Source organism: Cyprinus carpio, chromosome B18 (assembly GCF_018340385.1).
Source record: "Cyprinus carpio isolate SPL01 chromosome B18, ASM1834038v1, whole genome shotgun sequence".
NCBI classification, from domain to species: Eukaryota; Metazoa; Chordata; class Actinopteri; order Cypriniformes; family Cyprinidae; genus Cyprinus; species Cyprinus carpio.
This window is the reverse complement of record NC_056614.1, coordinates 13,325,092-13,344,349: the sequence shown is the minus strand read 5'-3', so window position 1 is coordinate 13,344,349 and position 19,258 is coordinate 13,325,092. Positions and strand designations below refer to the sequence as shown.

General features: G+C 37.4%; 1 protein-coding gene across 1 annotated transcript in view; it reads left to right on the top strand.

Annotated features, from left to right (window-relative positions):
• The window catches only part of luzp2 (leucine zipper protein 2), a 113,263-nt gene extending 94,275 nt beyond the window's left edge, over positions 1–18,988 (top strand). Inside the window, exons 10-12 of the mRNA XM_042743913.1 lie at positions 3,881–3,984; positions 17,105–17,176; positions 18,207–18,988. Coding sequence (XP_042599847.1) covers positions 3,881–3,984; positions 17,105–17,176; positions 18,207–18,311 — 281 coding nt within the window. The 3' untranslated portion in view covers positions 18,312–18,988. The remainder of the gene's footprint in view (positions 1–3,880; positions 3,985–17,104; positions 17,177–18,206) is intronic.
• The last annotated feature ends 270 nt before the right edge of the window (positions 18,989–19,258 follow it).

Here is a 19,258-nt window from a genome sequence, read left to right as displayed (position 1 = left end):
AAGATGTAGAAATTTTCCGGTTTTTTGGATGAGTAGCCCAGGAAATTTCCCTTATTTTCAGTGTTTACTTAAGCTATATAAATTAATATTCAGATATTATACCTCACTTGGTCTCCGTGGTCGCGCCTCCAAGCAGGAAAGCAGTGGCAAGTTAATCCATTTTTTTTCAAAGGGCGATTATGTGTTGCGCTATTACACCCCACAATACAGCAACGGTTTACCATGGTTGAAATAGATTTTTAATTAATCAAATTAAGACACACGGCTGAGAGGGAGTATGTCTAAACACTGCGCAGTAGTCCGAGTAGCAGTAAAGGAGGCCATCAGCATGGCGGCCACGCCAAGTAATGACGTCACGACGCCCAAGCCCTATTGAGTACCCCGGCTCTAGATTATTTAGAGATTTTTTCACTTAAGCTCAAGAGATTAGTCTTTAATTTACATTGACACCTTTTTTTAATTTACAAGTACATTTAAGTATTCATCACAAGTATACATATACATGAAAAAACCCTGCAAAACAATACATCTACAGTATCTCACAACCAATCCGTATGTATTTTACGATGTGGCTAATTGGTACAAATTCGTACAACCTCACTTGTACAATTTTGTATGATTTATCTAGATCCCAGTAACAAGTAGGTTTAGGGGCGGGGTTAGTGCTGGGTCATTCATATGAATTCATACAAATTGGAAAACTAATAAAATACTTACAATTTAGCAAAAATCTTAGAGTGAGGTCACACATATTTGTAAGAATTATTCACCTCGTTAAGTACGAGTTACCCTGAGACCTGATTGAGCAACAATAAAATGTTCAGTATGTGAGTTAAAATTATATAATATACATTATAGTTTTTTTTTTTTTTTTTTTATTAGAAATACAACGATTTGTTAATTCATGTTGGCACAGGTCCATTAAATAATAGCAACAATTTTAATAATGTATTAGTAAATGTTGAAATTAACATTAACTGAGGTTAATAAATGGTTTACAAGTACTTTTCATTGTTAGTTCATGTTAACTAATGTTAAATGGAACCTTATTGTAAAGTGTTATCACAATCTTTTTCCCTAAAAACAAAATCTGTTCTGGATCAGGTTAGTCATGCAGCTTTTGTTACTATGGCAATGAACACCGGTAAAAACTGATCTTCCTTCATGAGACAAAAATAGTTTTCGCAAACTAAACTGTAACTAAGCCATTAAGACTGAGACAGACCTCATTGCTATTGATTTGTTGCTGTTGTTAAATTTATGTGGGTGACCATTGTAATAAATGGAATGTCAAATGTGTAAACAATGGGGAATGTGAGGGTATCTGGAAAATCTTTTTGAAAAATATTTATTTTGTTCTGTGTTTGTAGTGGTGCAGAAATTACATACTTTATATTAAAATCATGTACTTGTAGTCATACTACAAGCACACAACAGTATAAAGATCACCAAAACTAGTTCATAAATGCATTAAATGCAAGGTGTTCTTGTGGCTCAGTGGTAGAGCATTTTGTTAGCAGCTCAACAGGTCATGGGTTCAATTCCCAGGGAACACACATACTGGTAAATAATGTATAGCCTGAATGCACTGCTAAATACATAAATGTAAATTGTCAAGATAGGCAAGAGGTCAAAAGTTACCTCTTAAGTTTTCATCTTTCCGTCTCAACCCAACAACAGCTGACATCAACAGAGCACTGAACATGATGACGCTGGAAATCATGGAAATAGATCATGTTAGCTCTGTCGATTCACTCTGTACAGTTAAACAGAGTTAATTAACTGACAATCTGAACAAACCGAGAAGCGAAATATTTATACCGCTGCTTTCCCTGCAGGTATCTCTACCAAACATCCGCTAATTAGCTCGTCTTAAACCAAGGAGGCCAAGCTGATTAATTCAAGCAGGTGTTTTGAACAAATAACTCAGACACGAAACCCTCATTTTAATAACTCTTTACAACACTCACCCGATGGCATCTTGTCTTGACGTTGCTGGTCTTCTCATGAGAGTTGTTTGAATTGAAATATAGCACACCATTTCTGATGTAAAAACAAGACATCTGTGGGCTTGATACAAGATTCATGGATGTGTCCTGAAGTGAAATGTGCAAACTTTACAGCGCAAAAGAGCTTTTTAACTGCTACTTGAAATTTAACAACCACCTCAAAGCCTTCATAACTAGGATCCTCACCAACCCAAAGCAGTTTTTGCAATCTGCTGTGTACCTGTGCATAAGATAATAAAATTGAAGGTATATACTGTACACCATTTCCTTTCAGGTTTTCACAACTTAGTACATAAGTGAGCACTCAAGTCAACACCAGATGACAATGTTCAAAAGTGGCTTACCAAAAACTAGGCCTCTACGGATATCGTGCTGATTTGCAATGGGGAAGCAATAAGTGTGTCATATTCTATTTCATTCACTCTGAGGAGCAGAGAGCCCCTAAGCTGATTATTGTTATATCATTACTCCTCCAGAGAGACGCTTCAGACACTGTATGAAGTTTGTTACTGTAGTATTTATCGCATCCTTATTAAATGAGTAAAAGAATGATAGAATATCTTAACACCCTTCCTAGAAGCCTCGTCCCCCACTGTGCTTTTTCCTTTAATTCACACTAACATTGATTTAACCAGAGTCACCATTTCAGCACATATAGTCTGAGACACATTTACCTGCTGGCTCTGTGTGTGTGATGCATTACAGCTTTCAACTTATGCAAAGACTATAGAATACTCAAGACGTGTCACTCATATAGTTTTGAATGGGGAAAAATGCAATGCTTAATATGGCTGCTCAATCGCAGGAAGCCCCACCTTCTGAATGAAAGAGCCAATCACTAATTGGTAAAGTCACTGCAGCTGCCGTTTGAAGAAAAGAAACAAATAAGAAAACACATCAATACGAGACTTTAGCACATCACATCCCAACCGCCTGATCTTAGCCTGAAAAATAAGCTTTTTAACGCCATTTGATAAAAAAAAAAAAGAAACAACATTTATTGCACAGTTGTTGTCAGATTTCTTTGGTGATTTCAAATATGAAATTTAATCGTTAGCTTAGTGAACAGTTTTTGAGAATTTGATGTTTCCCCATTCAAAGAGATAGGAGTTGCACTTGCATGCCCGAGAGGCATTTCAAAGATGACCGCAGAGTGACATGACTTGTCTTAAAGGGACTTTGACTTACGTAAGGAAAATATAAAATATAAAAGCGGCAGTATATTTCCAGAAATAAATAACATGAAAAATAAAGTAAAATAAAATAAAATAAAATCTAGATATAAACTACCATTCAAAATATTGAAATCGCTAAGGCAGCTTTTATTTTAAAACACTTTTTTTCAAGGATTATTTTATGAACAGAAAGTTAATTGAAAGGACATTATTTATTTGTAATAGAAATCTTTTGTAACATTAATGCAATGGTAGTGTGTATACTATATATCTTATATTTATAAATTAAACTAATTGTAAATATATAATAATAATAATAATAATAATAATAATAATAATAATATCTATAAGTGATTTAAACACAGAACCAGCAAAATACTTTTTTTTAATTATGCTCTTAAGCCGAACAGTTTCCATTTACTGTAAGTCTCCTTGGTTGCTAAATGTAACACAATAACAGCAGTGTGCTTTGTGCTCTGACTTTAAAGCCACTCATGTACAGTAAATCACAATAGAAAGAGAGTTGACAACCAACTTCAAATTAACCTAAGTGGAAAATTGTCTGTGCTTTTTTAATAAAGCATCTGGAGAATTTAACCCCAGCACTCTTTTGTTTTCCCATTTTTTCTTTCTCTTCTCTACTCCTTTGTGTCTTTCATAACGTAACATTCTGTTTCTTTATGCTCTCTTCCTTAGACATCCCGAAAGTTCCCCGGATCACAACAACAAGTAAATTGCCTGTGAGCAGTGCGGTAATGAGGAGAGAGAGCACAGTACCGAAAGACTGCCAGATGGTGAAGGTAAATCTTTAGTGCCCTTATACTCTAATGGCCACTTCCTTACCCTTTGGACTAAATGGGGCGACTTATGTTCATTGCATCTCAGTGTATCCCTTAGCCATTTAAGATCATTTACAACTTTGCATTAAATTTATTGCATTAAAGAATAAGCTTTGAGGCTTCGCTCCGCAGTTTTCTCGTGATCAATGGTATATTGAACCGCTGCTGTTGGACCTAGGCAAAATATAGCAGCGCCATTTAGTTAAATATAGTAGCTCCAAGTGTGTAATTTCTGTCCCTTTACTACACCAAATGGAACTAATAATGATAGTTTTTAAACAGATTCCTTAAATGCTCCCCTTTTCTTTTATTGGTAGGCAAAACCGGTATAGACCACTTTTAAAATAACACCATTGGTGAGACAGTCAAAATGCTCAAACAAACAGAAAAAAAAAAAAAAAAAAAACACTAGGACAAGATGTTCTTAAATATCTAAAGTCCAAAGAGTAACCCTGGGGGAAAAAATATATAGAAACAGTTTCCTCTCAAAAAGTTAGCACATTGAATTAAACATGAAATTTTGAAGTAGAAAACCTGAAATAGTGTTTTCTTGCATAATATACTGCAACTGTTAGTTTTATTTTTTACTTCAATAATAATAATAATAATATTTGCAATAATAATTGCACAGTTATTATTATTATTATTATTAATTCAAAAAACTAAAATATAATTTTCTTGTAAAATGTACTGTGACAATCTATTTTATTTAATAACTTCAATAATAATAATAATTGTTGTAAAAATTATTATATATATATATATTTTTTTCCAATATTAATAACAATAATAATATAATTATAATTATAATAATATTATTATTACATTATTGTTAATTATAATAATTATATTATTATTGTTATTATTATTATTATTATTGTTGTTTTTGTTGTAAAAAAAAAAAAAAAAATGTTTTATTTATAACTTTAATAATAATAATAATTGCAAAATTGGTGTTGTTGTTGTTGAAGTAAAAAAAAAATCTAAAATAGTATTTTCTTGTAAAATATACTGCAACAATCTGTTTTATTTATTAAATCTATAATAATAATAATTGCAAAAGAAGAACGTAGCAATTTGTTAAAGAGCCACAATAGTACAATAGTAACACACAATGCCAGTTTATTAGACAATTAGATTAATAAGTAAGAAAGGGAATAGTAGAAAAGCATGGAAGTAAGCTAGAGGAGAGTAGAAAGCAGAGATTTTTTTTCTACTCATTCAGTGAGCTAAGCTGGCGGAGGAAGTGTTTGTAGCAACATTTAAGAGAAGGGCTGTTCCAGTGGTAGTCCTGAAAGCAAGCATCAAAACCTTTAATTTGATTCTGGCCACAACTGGAAGCCAGTGAAGTGGGATCAGGGTACAATGCATACACGGCTGTGTGAATACAATGCTTATAATGAAATATACTGTACGTCACACACACTACTGTATATGCATACTCTAGTATATGTGTAAAAAACAAAACACACTTTGAGATTAACCCTATTTTTGCTGTAATATATTGCCTGCAGAATAGCTAAAGATGACCTTAAAATGATTATGAAAATGATCACTCCTTTCCTTTTTTTTTATTTTTATTTTTTTATCTGAGTGCATTCCATAGCTCTTTGCAGTGGTAGCTGCAAAACTTCTTGTGTAAAGAATTGAAAAGGCATATATATTTTTTTTTTCACAGACAGTCTTACAGGTGATGGATGTTAGCCAAACAAACACACAGATTTCAAACCCATTTTGAGAAAAGCACTCACATGTTTCTCATACGGATGGTAGGCACAAAGCAACCTTACAGTCATCATTGCAGTTGACACATGATGTGAGATCTTCTAGTCTGGAAGGTTTGAGACAGCAATGGAAAGATGAACACCGGGAACAATGCATTACACATATCAGCAGAGCAGAGAGGAGTACTGTAGACTATGCCAGATACATCTCACTGCTTGCTGACATGTGCTTATCACCAATAATGACAGGATTGCGTGTGTGTGTGATTGTGGGTAAGTGGCTGCGTGTTAGCTGAATGTGTGTGTGTGAGAGGGAAAAACAGCCAAGTGAGGAAGTGTGCAGAGACAGGAAACAAAGACAGACAGAAAGAGGGAGAGAAACACGGGATCCCAGGGAGTCGGTGTCATTCTTGGTAGATGACATGTCATGAAGATTATGTAATGAAAATGTTCCCAGAGCAGCTTTCACCATGCTGATGGTACTGATGAGAGCAGTGTGACTGAACCCTGTGACTATACTGAGAGAAAGAGAGAGACTGTGAGTGAGATAAAACACACTGGGGTGTCATTTTAAACAATGGAGTCCTATCATATATGAATGCTGCTAATTTTTGTATCTTAGACAAAGTTATTTATTATTATAGATTAGCATGTTTTATGTAGACTTGCAGTACAGTCCAAAAGTCTGAGACCACTAATTTGTTTTTGCATTCTTCTGTTTTTATTTTTATTGTTATTATATATATTTTTTTATTTATTAGTAGTATTAAGTTTTAGTATTGAGTTTCTCTTTCTTTTACTTTAATAGCAGCAGCTCTGGAGCTGCATCAATATATATATATATATATATATATATATATATATATATATATATATATATATATATAAACTGTGTATATTTATTTACATTTTATGCATTTGGCAGGCTGCTAACACAATGCTCTACCACTGAGCCACAGGAACACATTTATTATGTATATATACTGTAAAGAGACACACATGCATGTATATATCTCAGAAAAATATGTTAAGTTTATACATTACATATATGTATATATGATATAATTACATGAATAGAAATACACTGCCCATCCAAAAAAAAAGTCACACACTCTAATATTTTGTTGGACCGCCTTTAGCTTTGATTATGACACGCATTCACTGTGGCATCATTTCGATAAGCTTCTGCAATGTCACAACATTTATTCCTGTCCAGAGTTGCATTAATTTTTCGGCAGGATCTTGGGTAACACTTTATAATAACTGCACACTATTGATCATTAATTAAGCATTAGTAAACAGATAATTCATAATTTATAAAGCATTAATATACATAAATAAGCAGTTTATAAATACAGATATAAATGCTTTATTCTTGATTTAAAAGCATATCTATAATGTGTTTAATCATTGTATTATCATACTTTATTCATGATCAATTTATCATTTCTCAATAAAGTATAGCATTAATTACAAACCAGTTATTTAGGAGTTGCCAGTGATTCATAAGTTCACAAGAAATTGTAAGTAAATGTAGTAAATTCAGGTAGTTATAAAGCATTTAGTAATGGTCAGTTAACTATTTATGTGAGCTCATCTAAAGTGAGGACTAGTTATGCCTTGTAAAGCATTTATAAAGGATATTTAAAGGCTCAGTTATCTTCTAAGCAGAAAAAGGAAACAAACACCAACACAGTGATACAGAACATTGAAATATTAACAGCCTTTAAACTCTCATTTGTAAAAGCTTTACAAGGCATAAATAGTCCTCACTTTAGAGTGAGCTCACAAAAATAGTTAACAACTACATATGTTTTATAACTACCTGAATTAACCCTGAATTACAGTAGAAATACATGTTAATAAACCATTTATTAACACTCTAAGTAACTATTACTATATGTCTGAATAATAAGATGTATGAATTCACATTTAAATAGTTTATTGATCATTTACTTACAATTTCTAAGTTATCTTATGAACCACTGACAACTCCTTAATAACTGGTGTGTAAATAATGCTATACTTCATTTAGAAATGATAAATTGATCATTAATAAAGTATGAAAAAAACAATTATTAAATACATTATATATATATATATGCTTTTAAATCAAGTATAAAACATTTATATCTGTATTTATAAACTGCTTATTAATGTCTATTAATGCTTTATAAATGATGAATTAACTGTTTTCTAATGCTTAACTAATGATAAATAGCGTGCAGTTATTATAAAGTGTTACCGGATCTTGTATTGATGATGGGAGGGTCGGACCGCTGTGCAAAGTCTTCTCCAGCACATCCCAAAGATTCTCATTGGGGTAAAGGTCTGACTCTGTGGCCAATCCATGTGTGAAAATGATGTTGCATGCTCACTGAACCACTCTTTCACAATTTGAGCCTGATGAATCCTGGCATTGTCATCTTGGAATATGCCATCAGGGAAGAAAAAATTAATTGATGGAATAACCTGGTCATTCAGTATATTCAGGTAGTCAGCTGACCTCATTCTTTGGGCACATAACATAATTATCCATGCAGTAATTATCCAATGAAATAATCTCAAATATAAACCCAGTTAAATACACTTTTTTTTTTTTTTTTTTTTTTTGTATATACATGTAAATATTTTCAAAGTATATGCGGTAACACTTTATTTTAGGGTCTCTTAACTAGTTGCTTATTAGCATGCATATTACTAGAATATTAGCCATTTATTAGTACAAATTAAGTGCATATTAATGCCTTATTCTATATGACCTTATTCTACATCCCTGAGACAGCGCCAAGACCGGCGCGTCGAGCCTCTTACAGGACCGCGGCGCCCCCGTGTCCCAGCCGGCCCCTCAGTCCTCTAGAAAGACGATGAAGCGGCCCTGACACGGGCAACCCAGAGACGTGGGAAGTTGCTTTTTCCGGGTCGGGCGGAGAATCCTGTGTTGTGTTTTTTCTGTTCCACCTACATTCTCGAAAAAAGAGCAGTTTCCTTTTCCTCCAGGTTATCAGGCACATGGGCTGACAGCGAGCGATGCACTGCCTCCTCACTCTCGCCCACCACACCCCCTATTGCCAGCGCCCAAGAGATTACGGCTCAGGGACGCCTCTCCATGCAACTCTGGCTAGTCCCTCCAGGGACATGGGGAGTCCTGCTGTGATGAGCCAGGATGTGATGCCTTCTGTGCCATTCAGCATGACTTCCCACTGCTGCTCCACCGTGGGTGAGTCGATTGTCTCTTTGGTGCCACTCGTACAGTGCTTGGAGGCATGGCTTGCACTGCACAACCCGTCCCTCTGGCTCATTCGGATAGTTCAACTCAGCTATGTGATTCAGTTCACCAGGCGACCTCCCAGGTTCAGCAGCATTCTCGAGACTTCGGTGACAACCCGAGATGCCCATTTCCTGTGCAATGAGATTGCTGTCCTACTGGCAAAGGATGCAATCAAGCCTGTCTCTCCAGCCAAACTAAAGTCAGGGTTTTACAGCCCTTACTTCATCGTGCCCAAGAAAGGCGGTGACCTTCGGGCAATCCTGGATCTGCGAGTCTTGAATCAGGCCCTTCACAAGCTTCTTTTCAAGATGCTGATGCAGAAGCGCATCATTAGATGTATCCAGCCCCAGGATTGGTTAGCAGCAGTCGACCTGAAGGACGCTTACTTTTATGTCTCGATTCTTCCTCGACACAGGCCGTTTCTATGGTTTGCGTTCGAGGGTCGGGCATGGCAGTACAGGGTCCTCCTTTTCGGGCTGTCCCTGTCCCCCCATGTCTTTACGAAGATCGTGGAGGGCGCCGTTGCCCCGTTATGGGAAGTGGGCATCAGGTTACTGAACTACCTTGATGACTGGCTCATCATGGCCCAGTCACGAGAGCAGTTGTGCAATCACAAGGAATCTGGTGCTCCAGCACCTCAGCCAGTTGAGGCAAACTCTCTTCCATACATTTACATTTAACATTTAATCATTTAGCAGACACTTTTATCCAAAGCGACTTACAAATGAGAACAGTAGAAACAATCAGATCAACGAGAGAACAACATCATTAGTCTAGTACAGAACACGTAGCCAGGTTTTTTTTTTTTTTTTTTTTTTTAATATGATAGACAAGAAAAAGAAAAAGGTAAGTACTAGTATTAGTTGGTTTAGTGCAGGCGAAAAAGATGAGTCTTTAGATGTTTTTTTTGAAAATGAGTAAAGGCTCAGCTGTTCGAATTGAGATCGGGAGGTCATTCCACCAGCTGGGAGCAGTCCAGGAAAAAGTCTGTGAGAGTGATTTTGAACCTCTTTGGGATGGCACCACAAGGCGTCATTCACTTGCAGAGCGCAGACTTCTGGAGGGTGCGTAAGATTGAACTAGTGAGTTTAGGTAAGTTGGCGCCGTGCCAGTGGTCGTTTTTTAGGCAAGCATCAGTACCTTGAATTTGATGCGAGCGGCTACTGGTAGCCAGTGTAACCTGATGAGGAGAGGAGTAACATGAGCTGTTTTTGGCTCATTGAAGACAACCCTCGCTGCTGCATTCTGGATCAGTTGTAGAGGCTTGACAGTACATGCCGGAAGGCCCGCCAGGAGAGCATTGCAATAGTCCAGTCTGGAGAGAACAAGAGCTTGGACAAGAAGTTGGGTGGCTTACTCTGACAGGAAGGGTCTAATCTTCCTAATGTTGTATAAGGCAAATCTGCAGGACCGGGTCGTTGTAGCAATATGGTCTGTGAAGCTTAACTCTCTGGAGTCGATTAACGCGTATACGCGTTTTGGGGTATTTTCTCCTGATAACCCCGAAAAGAACTTAAATTACACTTTCAGTTTTGATCGTACAGAGAAGAGCAATACATCAATCGAATCTGTAAAGGGTCTACTTTTTTTTTGTATACAGACATAATAACAACAAAACTTTGTGCACTTATAAAATAAGTAAAGATAACAAACAAGGAGTGCTGTCTGCAGCCTTTGTCTGCGCTGATCTTCAGATACAAATGCGTCATTAAAATGAACTGTAACTCAGTGAATACTCAACGAAGAGACATGAGAGAGATATCTATAGAAAGCCTGACATGTCTACTTTTAAACTAAATGAGTGCTGCTGAAAACAAATATTCTGTGATAAAGTAATCCATATGAAAACAACCCGATGTCCGTTTTTCACGTCTTCCTTCATTATCTTCTAATGCGACCACGCCCCCGCGCTGAACGCGCTTTTGAGATTCAAATGTTTCACTGAAGCGCGCGGCTTTTTGAATACGCCCACACAACAGAAGACAACGCAGCGAGATTGTTCTTCAAGTTTTTTTTATTTTACTGTTTGCTTCGCGATGAGAGGAATAAGACATAATTCACCCCAAAAAGATGTGATGTGGTTGAGGATTTGAGATTTGGATTTCCTCAGAAAAAAGAATTGAAGCACTTTATTCAGCAGAGATCATAAACATGAGTAAGTCTCTTTTTATTTATTTATATACTTGTACTAGTTTTTCACATAACGTGTAAACATTTTACTAGTTAGACTTTTTCCAAAGACTTTTTCCAAACTACTAATTCCTGACTAAATGTATAATCAAGTGAAATATATGAAGTTTCAATAACAATATACACTACTATACCATTCAAAAAGCTTGATGTACATAATATAAATGTAACAATAAATGTAACTGTAACAAATGTAACCAATCATTGCTGTTCTTTCAATTCATCCCCCCTAAAAAACCTAAAAAAAATATTCTCAGCTCTTTTCAACATTAATAATAATAATAATAATAATAATAATAATAATAATAATAATGATAATAATAACAATAAATGTTTTTTTAGTAGAAAATAAATTGTTAAAAGGATTTCTGAAGGATTGTGTGACTGGAGTAATGATGCAAAAAAATTCAGTTTGAAAGTCAGCTTTGATTGTTCCTAATAAACTGTTTAACTGCACTCACAAGTGAATATTAAATTATGTTGTGGGATAATTAAATATATTCTACAAACATAAAATTATATACAGTTATTTTGTCCTCACATTCTTTCTTGTAACTCATCCCTCTCAGTGACACAGCTGACTGAATGGCTCATTATGCAGGCCTTTGTCTTCTCAGGTGTGAATTCATGATAGTTGACGCCTACTCGCATATGACTTTTACCAACAAAAAGTGTCTTAGAAAATTTAAATCAATATATTGTTTTCTGTAAGTGAGTAAACAAGATGATTTTCACATCATTTAGAAAAAAAAAAAATTCTAGGCTACAAGCTCCAGTTCTCCAAATTCCTGGGAACCAATTTTCTATATGTGTTTTATTGCCTTATTCAAGTGATTTAACATTTTTAGTTTTTCACTAACCACGCATAACATTTTTTTTTATCAAAAAACACAATCATGTACATACATGCTGCTCACATATTATTATAGCCCAGTGTGTGTGATTACAGTGAGATTAGACTTTAGCCATTTAGATATTTATAAGAAACTGAAAAAAGCACAAATGTCAGGGCATGACAAAACTTCTCCAGGCCCCAAAAATACCCTTAGACTCCAGAGGGTTAACTGATCATCCATCACAACTCCTAGGTTTCTGGTTGTCCTGGAAGGAGTTATGGTTGACGAACCCAGCTGTATAGAGCTCCCCTGGAACGATTGAGCTCCCCCGGAATGTGGAATGTGGACGGCACGCAGCATACAGAGGATCTCTTTTCTCAGTGTGGAGTTAGACTCGTGAGTATGACAGCGCGACTCACCAGCGAGCGTGCCCAGTCAGTGCTAGACTGCCTGAGTTCCTTCAGAGGCAGGAACATGGTATCTCTGAAACACTTTCAGAGGCTCCTGGGGCATATGGCATCCTCAGTCACGCTGCTCGGATTGCTTCATATGAGACCACTTCAGGACTGGTTACACTCCCGAGTCCCGAGTTGGGCATGGCGTTGCAGTACACTCTGCGTGACCATCAAGCGGACGTGTTGCCGCTTATACAGCCCCTGGACAGACCTTGCCTATCTACAGCATATCGTTGTCACAATGGATGCCTCCAGTATGGGCTGGGTCGCTACATGCAATGGGCAGGCAACCTTGGGGCTCTGGGCAGGGCCTCAACTGCTTTGGCACATCAACTGCCCAGAGCTGTTGGCAGTGCATCTTGTCTTACAGCAGTTCTGACCACTGCTACAGGACAAACACGTGTTGGTCCACATGGACAACACTGCGGCTATGTCATACATCAACCTGAAGGGAGGTCTATGCTCACGTCGCATGTCAAAGCTCGCCCGTCATCTCCTCCTCTAGAACCAGACAAGGCTCAAGTCACTGCGTGCCGTCCACATTCCGGGGGAGCTCAGTCGTGCAGCCGACACACTCTCACAACAGCTCACATTCCCCAAGGAATGGTGACTCCATCCCGAGACAGTCTGATTGATCTGGAGTGACTTCGGGGAAGCCCAGGTAGACCTGTTTGCTTCCCGTGAGTCCTCCACTGCCAGCTGTATTACTCTCTGACTGAGACCCCCCTAGGCATGGATGCACTGGCACACAGCTGACCTCTGGCTCTACGCAAGTATGCGTTTCCCCCAGTGAGCCTTCCCACACAGACACTGTGCAAGAACAGGGAGGACGAGGAACAGGTCATGCTAGTTGCACCATACTGGCCCACCCGGACCTGGTTTTTGGAAATCATGGTCCTCGCGACAGCCCCTCCCTGGCGGATCCCTCTGAGGAAGGACTTACTTTCTCAGGGGCTTGGCACCATATGGCACCCACGTCCAGGTCTCTGGGACCTCCACATGTGGCTCCTGGATGGAATGTGGCAGACTTAAGTGATTTGCCACCGGCAGTGGTAAACACGATCACTCAGGCTAGGGTTCCCTTAATGAGGCAAGCCTATGCTCTGAAGTGGGGTCTGTTTATTAACACCAGCTGTTCTTGAACTGGTGTTCTTCTCGCTGAGAAGACCCCCGAAGATGCACAATTGGAGTAGTGCTTTCTTTCCTGCAAGAAATATTGGAGCATAGGCTGTCACCCTCCACCTTGAAAGTGTATGTGGCTGCCATCACAGCACATCCCGATACAGTGGAGAGCCAGTCCCTGGGAAAGCACAATCTCATCGTTCCTGAGGGGTGCCAGAAGGTTAAATTCTCCTAGGCCACCTCTGGTGCCCTCCTGGGATCTCTCTACTATCCTGGCTGGCCTTCAGAGGGATCCCTTTGTGTCACTGGACTCAGCTGAGCTTAAGTTCATGTCTGCTAAAACAGCACTCCTGACCGCACTTACTTCCATCCAGAGGGTTGGGGACCTCCAAGCATTTTCAGTGAGCGAAGAGTGCCTTGTGTTCGGGCAGACCTATTCTGACGTTGTCCTGAGACCCCTGCCTGGATACGTGCCCAAGGTTCCCATTCATGATCAGGTGGTGAACCTACAAGCATTGCCCTCGGAGGAGGCAGATCCAGCCTTGGCATTGCTGTGTCCCGTAAGAGCATTGTACATATACGTGGACCGCACCCGGAGCTCCAGAAGCTCTGAGCAGCTTTTTGTCTGCTACAAAGGTCAGCAGAAAGGGAAGGCTGTCTCCAAGCAAAGGTTTGCCCACTGGATAGTGGATGCCATCGCCTTGGCCTACCAATCCCAAGGTGAGCTGTGCCCCCTGGGTTTGAGGGCTCACTCCACATAGAGTATTGCCTCATCCTATGCATATATCATTTGTATCATTTGTAGAGCTGTGGACTGGGTGACTACGAACACCTTCACAAGATTTTACAGTCCCCGCGTTGAGCCGGTTTCTTCCTGTGTGTTGGGTAACAGGTAAGTGGCGGGAAGAGCCAGCCGGTGTCATGCTTGCTGCACCATTCCCCCTCACCCGTGGATGTGAGCGCCTTTTCCTCCTTCAGACAGTTTCCCGGTTCGGCGAACCCTGGTTGAGTATCCTCCAACACCCCCGGCAGGCCCAGTATCAGTGTTAGCTTGTCCGGGTTTCCAGTCAGCCCCTTTACTTGGCTAGGTGTCCATATGGCTTGATTCCCTTATGTATCCCTTATGTGATCCCTTATGTATATTCTTCCAAGGTAAGGTTTCCCTCTCGGTGAACTTGTGTCATACCCTTCGACAGACCACACTGTCAGTCCCTGCTGGCAGCCGTTCCTCCCTACTCCTAGGTAGGACCTGCCTCAGAGACCAATTCCATATGTAGTACTGCCCCAGGCCTGGGTCAGTCCGTATCAGTGTTTCCACATGATACCTCCCTACAGGCAGGATGTGGTCAATGTAGCACCCTTCTCCGGAAGGTTCGCTTTTCCTTCGTTACTGCCAAGCTGAAAACAACAAACAGGAAATGTGTGAAGCACCATCATGAAGGTCGAAATCCCTTCCTTCTCTTAAGAAAAAAAAATCTGTCATAGGAACAGCAGCTTGGCTATCTCCAGCAGCAATGTACTCACCTTTTGGTCCCTGTGGGGGCCACGGTCAGCAAATTTGCGCTGGGACATTGGGAGGCTTACAATCTTTGGGTAGCATTTGTCTGACACGTGGCTGCTTGTCAACATTTGCAGTGCTACAGGGTTGTGATGGGGTTCAGGTTGTGGTGCTCAAGAATCATTAAAAAGGTATTAGAGTTTCAATAAAGAATAAGAAGCAGAACTGTTTGCAGTTTTGTTAATATACAATGGACGGTGTCCGAGGGAGCTCAACGCGCTGCAAATGAAAAAACGCATGCAAACAGAAAAAACACCTGCAAATAAAAAAATAAAAAAATCATCTTGATCAAATGCTCACAACACAACCAAATAAAGAAACGCAAATAAGGAATTTTATTTGCAGTACATTTCTTTGTTTGATTGTGTTGTGAGCATTTGTAGCGCGTTGTCAAATTGATCAAGATGTTTTTTTTTGTTTTTTTTTATTTGCAGGGGTTCTTTTACTATTTGCATCGCATTATTTATTTGGTTGTGTTGTGAGCATTTGCAGCGCATGTGTTGTCAAATTGATGAAGTTGTTTTCTTAATTTGTAGGTGTTTTTTCTATTTGCAGCGTATTGAGCTCTCTAGGCCACCATAACAATATTTCTTAAGCAGTAAATAATTTCTGAAGGATGTTATTCTGCCAGGAATTATTTCAGTCTTCAGTATGTCATACTGAAGACTGAAATAATTCAGTTTTGCCATCACAGGAATTCTATATTATAATTCTATATTATATATAATTCTAAATTAAATTAAATTAAAAACTAATTTAAATTAAATTTAAATAAATGTATATACATACATACATAAAGTAAGTAACACTTAAGTATAGGGACCAATTCTCACTATTAACTAGTTGTTTATAAGCTTGCCTATTATCTACTAACATATTGACTGTTTATTAGTACTTCTTACAAAGCACATATTTTGCACGACCATATTCTACATCACTAATCCTACCCAATACCTAAACTTAACAACTAAGTTACTAACTATAAAGCAGCAAATTAGGAGTTTATTGAGGCAAAAGTTGTAATTAATGGTTTGTTAATGCTGAAAATTGAACCTTAAAATAAAGTGTGACTAGATATTAGAAAGTTTTTTTTTTTTTTTATTCTAATAATATATACCTCTAAATTTTGAATGGTATTTAATATATAGAATATTTTATATAGTAATTAATTAATATAAAATGTACATGTGAAAGAGTATCCAGACTGTTTCATTACACTGTATAACAAGTATATAGTATTGCTCACACACCAACTTGTATAGAGGGAGTTTACAGACATTGATAATTGCAATTCATTTATCTCTTCTGGCTTCAGTACATTCCTTCAACCAAATCATCAACCGTTTTTGAGGAAAGAGCACTTAGGATGAAGCAGGCTTAGGCAGCGAAGGAAAATGGAGAAGGTATATGGCAAGAGTTTTAGATTGTTACTCTTTACTGCCTTTATAAAGTTGTTCTTTTGGCAGGCACAGTCCTATAACACTTCCATTAACTTAACCTCACTGTTTTTTGTGCTTGTCAGAATAAAAAAATGATAGTGTATTTTTCAGTTAAACATTGTCTCTTGTAGTCTTGTGCTCTTCTGTTAAATGTGTTGCTCCAAAAACATTTTTCTAGCTTGTTTTAGAGCTCATAGAGACAAGCATATAAAACATAACCTATCAATACTCCACACATACAACAAATATTAAGGGCTTTTGTCGAAAATGTAAAAAGCAAACAATTGTAGTCTATACAGTATCACTGCTCCATTGTGGCCACATATATGTATTTTTATTTATTAAAAAGACTTAAAAGACTTTTATTCAAGACGTCTTTCCCCTTCGCTCTGTGCTTGATCGTTAGATGATCTTGGGATTTGTTTGCTCCTTGAATTTGCTTTTTAAATTAACATGTTTTTTCTGTCTCTTTCTTTGCACCTCCAGGTGGGCGCAGACTGTTCCCACAACCAGACCGAGAGTTCATCTGAGATGAAAAAGACATTTGGACACAGTCAAGTGAGTGTTCTGATGTGCCCTACTGAAAGGATTAAAGAGCGAGTTCACCAAAAAAAAAAAAAAAATATATATATATCTGTCAGCATTTGCTCACCCTCATGTCTTTTTAAACCTGAATGACTTTTTTCATCTATGGAACACAAAAAATTTTGAACAATGTTTAAACTGTTAGACTTTCTTTGTATGGACAAAAAAATATAAGATATAAGATGATCTTTTGGGTTCTGCAGAAGTCAAATATTGTAGTCAATATTTGAAGTGGATCAAAAAAGTTCATAAAAGTAGTCCTAATACAAGAATGCATTTTGGTTTTGGGTTTAGTACAACTTTGGTGAAAGGTTTTGATCCACTTCAAAAGTTGACTACGGTACTTTGGGTGAACTATGCCTTTTAATAATCTTTTAATAACTTTATCTTTTTGATAAAATACATACAGCTGTAATTATTATAAGAGACTTCTTTGAAAAACATTTTTAAAAATATCAAACCCTAATTTAAGTAAAACGTTAATACAAACATCAAAACATGAATTGGTAAACTAGAAATGTGCAGAATCTAAAATAGTTCTTCATCATTTTACTGTACATTATAATGTTTCTTTGTTTAAAATCTAACTAAATGTTTAGTAGTTAAATGAAATTTTAAAACCCAGATTTTCAGTGTCATCTGTGACCTTTGACCCCACTGTATATTAGCTACATTTGCATAATACATTAATATTCTCAGTGTCTCTGAACTTCCATGTACCCCATGTTATATACTGTATGTGAGCTGTCAAGATGCAGTAAGCATAGACTTGCACACACCCTCTCAGAGATAACTATTTGCTCCAGTGCTAATAAGTGTCAGCCTTGAGCTCTGCGGCAAGCGGTGACAGGTTTTGTCAAATTATAGGTCAGTCTGACAGCGACAGGGGAAATGGAGAGGAAGGTGTAAATGTCTAATCACCTGCTCTGTTTGTGCCAGACTTCAGAGTCCGCTGCACCACGGTATGCATGTATTCTCTTCTCTTGTCATCTCTGTTCTATAGGCGAAGAAACCAGAGCAGATCGGACAAGGCCAAGCAAGGACAGCAGAGGAAAGTGTGAAAACAGACGGAGACCTAAAAAAGACACAAATGGACAAACACAACTGAAGGGACAGTGGAAGACTTGGCAGATTTTCTGCATGGTAAAAATGATGTCAGATCTGTTTAAGCCCCTCTTTATTCACTGAGCTTATAAGCACACATGCACACACACACACACACATACACTGTAGGCAAACACAAACAACGACAGACACAAACACAAAATACTCAGTCTAACACAGCTAATGTAGAAAAAGAAATTCCCAACATTCGATTTTGAACTTTCTTAATAAAAACCAACCGCATAGTATGGCATGCATTATAGAGTTTTAGATATTGATTTTACAAGGTTACGATGGTACTGGTTGTTTTTAATAACTGTTTTTTTTTTTTTTTTGTTCACTATCTATTTTGATTCTATTTTTCTCCCAAAGTGAGGACACAATATTCTTTGATTTGTGTTGTTTGTAATGAAAAGCTATTTCTGGCACCTCAGACCAGAATTTCAGTGTTAAAGGTCACGTTAGGGGTCATTTGAGTTCAGTTAATTACACATGAGATCAAATTCAAACTTTTGTCTGAGCAGCTTCTAAAAATACTGAGCCATGTCCTGAATGCAAAATAGGGCTGCACGATTTGAGGGAAAAAAATGAATTTTGATTTTTCTGATAAAAATTGTGATTGTTTTAAAATGTGATTTTTGTTTTCGTTTGTTTTTTTTTGTTTTTTTGCTAAATAATAAATACATTAAACAGAGTAAGAAATATTACTATAGTAATTACTATAGTAATAATTTACTGTATAATAATAATAATAACAATTATTATTAACATTATATTTTACGGTACAATTGTAAAATTATAATAATAATACTTAAATCTTATTATTATTTATTATTATTTAATTTTTTTTTTACAAAAGTTAAAAAATCAAGCTTTTATTTTGTCAGCACAAGTGTAAAAGTGTGTAAAAACCAGTGTTGGGAATAACGCGTTACACAGGAACGCGTTACT